This window comes from Pundamilia nyererei, unplaced genomic scaffold (assembly GCF_000239375.1).
Source record: "Pundamilia nyererei isolate P.nyererei 1_Seehausen unplaced genomic scaffold, PunNye1.0 scaffold00080, whole genome shotgun sequence".
Taxonomy (NCBI): Eukaryota; Metazoa; Chordata; class Actinopteri; order Cichliformes; family Cichlidae; genus Pundamilia; species Pundamilia nyererei.
The window spans coordinates 2,549,991-2,559,128 of NW_005187481.1; the positions used below are offsets into that span (position 1 = coordinate 2,549,991).

Below are 9,138 nucleotides of genomic sequence, written 5' to 3' on the forward strand. Positions count from 1 at the left end.
ACCTGGTTTGTCTTGAAAAAGGTCCTGTATAAACTTTCAACAAAACTTTGAAACACGCAGAGAGATTGCTGTCGCAAATCAAGAAAAACATTCAGGTCAAAATGTGTTCTTAGGATTGGGGGGGCTTGTCCACACAACACGGTAGGGGAAACAGTTCTCCTCACTCTTCCTGCAGCATTCAACACTTCCAAAGCCCAGTCAGCTTTTGTACAAAGCAAAACCAAACAGCCTGCTGTGGGTTTTGTGAGGAATCACGTAGGGGACTATGATTTTGACCCGGCTCAGTGACTTCTTCAACTTTTGTCCTCATGGCTACAGACACCAGAAGGCTGCTGGATTAAAGAAACCAGATATAATCTCATAAGTAGCAGGCTTTAGATAAACTGGTAGGATGATTATATTTGGAACAAGGCTAGCTGTTTGGGCAGTCAGCTGCTTCCATGAAGTTAAGAGGACGAAAGAAGAAAAAAGGGAAGAAGAAAGCAAGATCATGCCAAAGTCAAAGCATGCAGAACTGTAAAAAGTGTCTGCCTTGATCTTGGTGTTTCTAAAACCAGATGTGATGAGAAGGAGGCAGATCTGAGGGACACTGCACACTCATATGGTAGTAACTTCCTAATCAAAATATAACATCAGCCTATAGGACATACTTTACAAGATGATGTGATAGATCATGTTAGATTCAACTATGACTTGAAACTAGTGATTAAGACCATAAATTTATAAGGAAAACCAAGAGTAATTTTCCCATAGACTTCTACATGACCTTCATTTTCATTAGTGCTGCAGTGTTTGCCACTGACTGCGTAAGAAAGCATGTACACGCACTTTCAATTATCAGCACCATTTCAGCGTCTCCCACCTTCTTCCATTACATGCTAATGAGTGATCACATGCAGAGCAGTTGTTGCACCATTTATAACAAGACTCACTGCAAAAGTCTGCAGCATTTCTTTGTCTGAGTCTTACTCTGCGATCAAATCATTCTGTTATATGATATGATATATTCAACAGGTTTTTGAAATCCTCAGGCAACATATTCTTTTGCTGACTGTGCTTCTGAGCCCAGTTCAGCTCTCGTTTCTTCTCGATGTTATTCTGTGTTTTCCCATTTTGCCCTTTGCTGTTCTCCTTCTTGTCTCTTGTTTTTCTTCACGCTCTGCCACCTCTTCCTTCCTCTCCTCCCAGTCCTGTCTCAGCTTTCTCTAATCAACACCTCTGCCTTTTCATCACCCTCATTCCATTTCATCTGTTTCTAATCACACTGTCACATTAACAGGAAAGAGAAATCAGCCCACAGGAAAGATTAGTCCACATAGGTGGAGTCTTAACAGCACCTTTGTCTTTCTGTTTTCAAGTAACCGAGAGACTTTTAGTCACAGGGAAAATATATGTACAAATTGTGTTTGACACCTTTAAAAAATGGTTGATCCAGTATACCACCACTGCTCGCATTTATTATGGCTATCTATCTCCATGACAACATGAGTCAGTGGGTTGGAACTGGAGCTCAGGGGAAGATGGAAGGGAGATTGAGAGAAAGTAACGCATTATATGTTTGCATGGTAATGGACACCATGCTATCTCACCACTGACAAATAGGCCATGTAAAAGTGGCAGATTGGGGTAAGAGGCAACATGTGTGTCTCAAGTGAACATTTTATTGCTATAGTTTCCCAAGCATGTGGAAAATCTCATTGAAATGACTACTCCCTAACAGTTTTTATAGCTGTGTCAACCATCCTGTCCAGATGTAAGCAGTATTTAAACCTTTAGTGCATGTTTTTACTAAATGAAACACAGGAGAAAATACAGGAGAATAAAGTTAGCATCACAATATTAAAAATAAAGCTGGCATGCTTATACAAGTGCAACTAGCTGGCTAAAATGTTAGATTTAGCTTGTTAATCTAGGACTTTTTTAGCACCTTGTATCTACATAGCTATTATAAAATTAATGTTAGCTATCTATTAGAAATACTAAACAGCGTAGCAGATGGGTGTACCTTCAGAGACATCCATTTTTAAGCCTTGAGATGAGCATTTTTGGTCTCACCATCTTGTTGTTTGAAACTGGAAGTGACAAGCAAGGGATGGATCTCACTGTGAAAGTGCACACTTATTGGCCAACAGCTTTTCAATCTTCCTCTACCAATGAACATACCATGAATAATTCTCCTTTCTGAATAAAAAAAGATAAAAACTAAATAAAAACTTTTAGCTAACAACAGTAGCAAGCCACTGTTGTTAGCTAAAGCACTTACATGCATAGTAATGTTACATACAGCTTTCTGAAAGTTTGTTACCTCATTTTGCAGAAATGTAGTGGACTAAAACCGACATCCGTCCATCTTTTCATTTATTTAATTCAGGGTTGTGAGGGAGCTTGGAGCCTATCCTAGCCATCCAAGGGCAAAAGGCAGGGTGCACCATGGTCAGGTTCTCAGTCTGTCACCGAACTAACACAGACAGAAAGACAATATTCTCACTAACACCTATGGGAAATTTAGAAGCACCAATTAACCTGACCCCACTAACTGGATGTCTTTGGATTGTGGGAGAAGCCAGAGAGAACCCAGACAAACAAAGGGATAAAATGCAATCAGCACACAGAAAGGCCCTGGCTAAATGGTGGATTTGAACCAGAACCTTTTTCCTATGAGGCAACAGCACTAACTAACACATTGCATATCCAACTACTAACCAGGCCTGACCCTGCTTAGCTTATGGTATGGACATAAGCTGAAATTTTGGCATTATCGACTTATTTGACATGTTCCGTATATGACTGTTAGGATCCCACAGTTTCACTACATTTCCTAGTCACGGGATTTTCCTAGAAGTTTATTTCTCCTTAAAGTCACAGTTTTTCAGTTTAGAAATTCATAAAAACCTATTCTGGGTTCTGTAATCAGTCTGTAGTCCATTTCACACAGAGCGTTTAAGTAAGTTTTCTATTTTTCACTAGCAGACAGAATTGACAAGGATCGTCTCTCCCACTCAAAAGTCAATGAAGAGCCGGTAATTGCTTTCCCCCCTGGTGTAGGTGGGACTTAAATGAAGATTGCACCTGTTACGACCGAGAATGTGGCTGCAGGCAGTTCTATAGCTGTGCCTCTTCTCCTGTTTCCTGTTTAAAATTTAAATCACAATGGCCTCTGGCATAATGATGTATGCTACTTGATACAGTTTCATTGTTGAGGATTAATCCTGACACCACTCATGAATGGGCTGAAATGAATGAGTCATCACTACCATCCAAAAAGAAGAAGAACAACAATGTAGTCATGTTAATCTCCTTTTCTTCGTGTCTAATCATCTGAACTGAGTCTGAATCCATTGGGAAGCTTATTTGTTCTCACGTGTGTTTTTCAAGTTAATAACATAGGTGATTGAGAAATTCTGGGAATTGATAGTGTGCTTTGTCCACACTTTTGTGTCAAAACAATTCATTCAAGGACATATCATTTAATAATACCTGCAGTCTCAACAATGCATTTCAAGCCACAGACCACCCTTTGTAAATAGGCCATCTCTATACCTCACACAAAGCGTCGGACTTCAGATTTTTCTTCACCGGGGCCCACAACAGCCACTGGGAGTTTTCTTCTGGATATTTGTCCATGTTTGTAAAGCCGCTGCCCTGTAACATGAGATAGTCACAGTGACAAACACTTGCCCACAGCAGCATCTCTTCAGATCATTAACCACCATCCATCTCCACAGGACTGGGCACTGAGCACCATGTTGCCATTAATAAAATGCTTCAGCTCCTAAGGGGAAACCTAATTTGTCAAGTAGATGAAGTTCTCCACAAATCCTTCCTTTGTTCTCTTTTTCCCTCATCCTCCCTTATTTTTCTTCTGCTTCACTCCCAGAAGCACTTTTTTATTCTCTTTGATCCCACAACATCCGTTGCCGACTTAACATTTTCAAGCTTCGCTGAGTCATCTCTTTCCTGTATTTAAAAGCCATCATATTTCTAAATCCTGAGTGGGACATACTGTTAAACAGACAGCGTGTAAATGTTGAGGCTCAAATACATCTTCTTTTTTTAAACTGCCTCTCTCTTACCCTTCCCTGTAGATAAAACAGATGATGAGCTTGAGATGACGATGGTGTGCCACAGACCAGAAGGACTTGAGCAACTCGAAGCCCAAACAAACTTCACCAAACAGGAACTGCAGATCCTCTATCGTGGTTTTAAAAATGTAAGCACACACCAGATATTGTTATTGTAAAAAATGCAGTCATACTAAAATGCACTATATTGCCAAAACTCTGTTCTATTCCATTCTAAGTATTCTTACACCTCTCCAAATCACTGAGGCATTGAAGTGTTCCAATCACTTCCATGGCCACAGGTGTATAGCATCAAGCACATAGGCATGCAGACGGCTTCTAAAAATATTTGTGAAAGAATGAGTTGCTCTCAGGAGCTCTGGTACTGTGCAAAATGTCCAGTTGTGAAATTTCCTCACTACTAAATATTTCACAGTTAACTGCTAGTGGTACTATGACAAAATGGAAGAGATTGGGAATGACAGCAACTCATTAAGTGGTAAGCCGCATAAAATTAGAGAGTGGGGTCAGCGAGACTGAGGTGCATATTGAGCAGAGGTCGGTAATTTTCTGTGGAATCAACTGCACATGTGCTTCATGTGGCCTTTGCTCAAGTAAAGCGCACAAAGTGCTTCATGTTCTTTGGACTGAGAAATCATGCTTCTCCAATCCAATGGATAATACTGGGTTTGGTGGTTGCCAGGAGAGCAGTACTTGTCTGACTGCATTGTGCAAGGTGTAAAGTTTGCGGGGGAGGGGGTTTCAGGAGTGGGGCTCATCCTTTTTGTTTTAAGTGAAAGAAACTCAATGTTGTGGGAACAGTTTGGGGATGACCTTTTCTGTTTCAACATGACTGCGCACCAGTGCACAAAGCAAAGTCCTTAAAGACAAGACTGAGCAAGTTTGTTGTAGAAGAACTTGACTGGTCTGTATCTCAACCTAATCTCAACCTGCCAGAACACCTTTGGGATGAATTAGAGCAAAGAATTCAAGCCAGGCCTCCTCATCCAACATCAGTGTCTGACCTCACAATTGCACTTCTGGAAAGAATGGTCAAACCTTCCCATAAACACACTCCTAAGTCTTGTTGAAAACCCTTCCAGAAGAGTTTAAGTTGCTATTGCTACATAATATTAAATACCATGGATTAAAAATGAGATGTCAGTTATGTACATATGCATGTGAAGGCAGACAAGTGAATACTTTTGGCAATATAGTATATGTGTGCATCACATCATCAGACAACCAAATTTTCATTGAGTAGAAGAACTGTAGAGTCTCCTTTCTTCCACAGGAATGTCCAAGTGGAGTTGTGAATGAGGAGACTTTTAAACACATTTATGCACAGTTCTTTCCTCATGGAGGTAAAGTACACAGTTTTTAATCTTTTTTATTGCACTATGAAGCTTTTCTTTTTTTTACACTTTTCTTCCGTGTGTGTTACAGATGCAAGCATGTATGCGCATTATCTGTTCAACGCTTTTGACACTGCAAACAATGGTTCCATAAAGTTTAAGGTACAAAAATGGACAAAATGTTAGTTATTTCTTTAATTTTCTGCTCTTTTTTAATTTATGCTTTCCCTCTTCCCTGATCTATTTTGGACAGGATTTTGTAATGGGACTATCTATTCTGCTGAGGGGAACACTACGGGAAAAGCTGGAGTGGACGTTTCACCTGTATGACATCAACAGAGATGGATACATAAACAGAGAGGTGAGACTGTGTTGTTACAGTTTTAACTGGATATTATTTGCTATCTCAAATCTTTGTCTAAGCATGACATGAATCTCCTCTTCTTGCAGGAAATGACTGAGATTGTGAGGGCCATATATGACATGATGGGCAAGTACACCTACCCTGCACTGAAGGGAGACGTTCCACAGCAGCATGTGGATGCCTTTTTTCAGGTTCATTTCAAATTCAAATTCAAATTTTATTTGTCGCACACACAACCATATGATGTTTGGTGAAATGCTTATTGCTGTGCAATGCCCGACCATTAAATGACAGTAAGAATTGACAATAAAATTTACAGATTTACAGATTACTACAAAATTACAGACAACAAGCCATACTATTTGTTTAAATTGGATCAACTCCCTTTATGGAGTTTTTTTCACACTTTCAACTTAACTACATTTTTCAGTCTCGTAAGGTTTATAAACCCTAGTGTTTACACATTATGAAAGGAAAGCAGACTTTTAATGTCTCTTGTCATAACCCCGTAACTTCCCAAGAAACCTTTGTTGGTTTATAGCAGCTTTGTAGTCATTATTAGGTTGTTTCATTAGGGTTAGGATGCAAGGCAATGCCACCAGAACAGAATCAACAAAATAAAAACAACTTTTTCTCTACAGAAAATGGATAAGAACAAAGATGGCGTGGTGACTTTGGAGGAGTTCATTGTAGCCTGCCAAGAGGTCAGTATTCTTCTTCATGTGTTTTTGTCAAATGAATTATATTTTAAAGAATTAAAATATAATATGCATAAAAAAGCAACTAGTTTCTTACTTAAGCCTGTTATTCTAGTCGTGAAACCACCACTACACCTGACTCAAACAGCCTCTCCTCCACACAGTCCTCATTCATAAAGTGGTCTATGAACGCTAACATTACGGCTAACAGGTGGATTTTCCCATTTCATTGCAGCTAGCTAACAATTAAAAGCCACTTACTGTTTGAAAGAGTGAATGTGAACAGTATATCCTCTGTTATTTAAACATAAAACTAAAGTGACTCTTTTAGATTGCTTTTTAGATTTTGTTTCTTCGTTTTCTATTGAGTTATTGGTTCTTTTAGTAGTTAGACTTACATTAAATTATATTAGCGATCAGCAGCAACCAACTAACGCACTGACATCATGTTATGTACTGGTGCAAGATGGCACTATACATGTTATAAAAACTTTAAACACTTTTTTTTAATCCAGATTCACAGACATTGTTAAATCTGGCCCTTTTTTAGAGAAGGACTCAGTGGTGTATATTAGCCTGAATACATGCAGTGTTAATAGTGTAAATAGCGTAAAGTGTAAATAGGCCTACATAATTTCACCATTACTTAAAATTTTTTATGTCAAAAGTCAAGCATAAGAAAAACCACAATCCATCAGATGATTTCATTTCACAGACACAGGTATTCAAAATAATTCCATACACCATTTGTCTTATTTCTCAACAGGATGAAACTATGATGAGATCCATGCAGCTGTTTGAAAACGTGATGTAGAACAAGCGGAGAGGGTGGAGACAACCACATGGAAAAATGAGAGGGCTGAATGTGAGTGCGTGTGTGTGGATGCATATGTGCAGTACATCCAGTCTCTCCTCCTCCTCCTCCTGTTTTATCCAGCTGTGGTCAGGATATAGGCTGAATCCCCCACAATGACTTGTATGAAGGGACTGGACTGGGATGCTCTTTAGTGCTCCTGACGAGTTTCGACACACAACACAAAGTGACTGATGTGACAGACATGGATTTTAACACATTCGTCTCTGTTCTGTCATGAAGACATGAAGATTGGCCTGTTAAAGATAAAGCTGCTCATCCATTATGAGGCTGCTCCTGACCAGCGAAGGGCAATGTGCTCAAGAAGCTGATCGTTTTATTTTCTTTTTTGCCAAGAAGCAGTTGGGGTTTGTTTATTTTTTTGCTTTTTTTTTTTATTGTTTTTTTGCCAAAGTATGATTGCATGCTTGTTTTATTTCCAATTTTTTTGACAGATTTGACCATAAGTAAATCTATACTTGTGTCCCATCCATCTTGCGGTTGACAGATATGAGATACCGCAAACGTTGTACGTTGGTTTCACTGATGCGGTGACCCTTGTAAATTTGTGCTGACCTGGATGTCGCATGTGTGCTGAGTCTGTGTTATGCTCGTCTGTCCAAAACTTACAGTACAAGTCAAATAATTTTAAAGCAGCACATTTCCTGGGTCTTACATGGTGTGTGTGTGCTTATCTTTTCTTTTCTTTTTTTAGTGAAAAAGAAACCAATTCATTCTTTTTTTCATGTTTTCATCTGCTGCTTTTCGGCTTGTGGTCAAATTGGTGTATTGTCAAAAATGTTTTTTTTTAAAAAGATTGAAAAACGAACAGGAATAAATTTTAAACATAATTATGAAATGCCCGCAAATCAAAGATGTTGAAGAAGAGGCTTATTAGATGTTCATTTGCACAGATGACAAGTAATCGAGATGTGACTCTCAAATGGAGACAGCGATGCCACAGAAGAAGTTTTGTCCAAAAGACATCACTGTGTCAGAAAAAGCAAGATTTTGCTGCTGGTCCATTCCAGCAAAGAACTGAGAAAGCTTCTGATAATCTTGCAGGGAAAACCGCTGAATGTCAGCTTTGGAATGTGATATGACACTGAGGACAGCTCCATTTGTAATAATGAACATTTGGCACTGTGTCCTCCATTTAAACGAGGACAGTGATGTCACACTGACGTACATGGTACACCGAAAATAGGGTTTTTTTCTGTAGCAGTAGCCCACTGAAGGTTTCCTGTGACTCGTGGTGTATTTAAATGCGCCACCATAATAGAAAACTCACAAGACTATCGTAGTTTAGGCACTAAAATATTAATTGCTGTTCTTTTTCGCAGTCATTAGAGAGGCTCTTTTTTCTGCACCGTGCGACCGTGTGACATCGCAGCCTCAGGTCTTGGAGATCTTATTTTGGAATCAGATTATTAAATCTCACCAACAGGTTCATTCTAAGCCATATGAATAAATGTGTCCATTCTTAAATTTGAGTGGTGTGCTACTTTATACTGGTGTGCCTATATTTTTGTATGCTATTAAAAAATTTAATAATTATTAGAGCAGAAACCTAAACAGATGAGTGAAGAGCACAAAAACACAGGGCAGGCTCTCAGGAGTCACTGAAAAATTTAATGAGTATTGTTACGGCCCTAGCTGGGCCTCCTGAAACTGCCCTTGTGTGGGTGTGGTGTTTTCTCTCCGCCTCTTCCTCTCTTGCTCCACCCCTCTGTCTCTCTCTTGCTCTTCTCTCTCCCCAGGACACAGCTGCTGTTCATTGGCCTCATTTACCACCTGGGCCCAGTTA

The 9,138-nt window shown here is 39.4% G+C and overlaps 1 protein-coding gene across 3 annotated transcripts in view; it reads left to right on the forward strand.

Moving 5' to 3' along the window:
• kcnip1b (Kv channel interacting protein 1 b) overlaps positions 1-7,710 on the forward strand; it is a 21,397-nt gene extending 13,687 nt beyond the window's left edge. For all 3 annotated transcript variants that reach the window (XM_005737906.1, XM_013912057.1, XM_005737908.1), the window contains 7 exons: positions 4,086-4,210; positions 5,356-5,425; positions 5,508-5,578; positions 5,670-5,777; positions 5,867-5,971; positions 6,422-6,484; positions 7,245-7,710. In XM_005737906.1, the coding sequence (XP_005737963.1) occupies positions 4,086-4,210; positions 5,356-5,425; positions 5,508-5,578; positions 5,670-5,777; positions 5,867-5,971; positions 6,422-6,484; positions 7,245-7,292 (590 nt within the window). In that variant the 3' untranslated portion in view covers positions 7,293-7,710. The remainder of the gene's footprint in view (positions 1-4,085; positions 4,211-5,355; positions 5,426-5,507; positions 5,579-5,669; positions 5,778-5,866; positions 5,972-6,421; positions 6,485-7,244) is intronic.
• Positions 7,711-9,138: the final 1,428 nt, after the last annotated feature.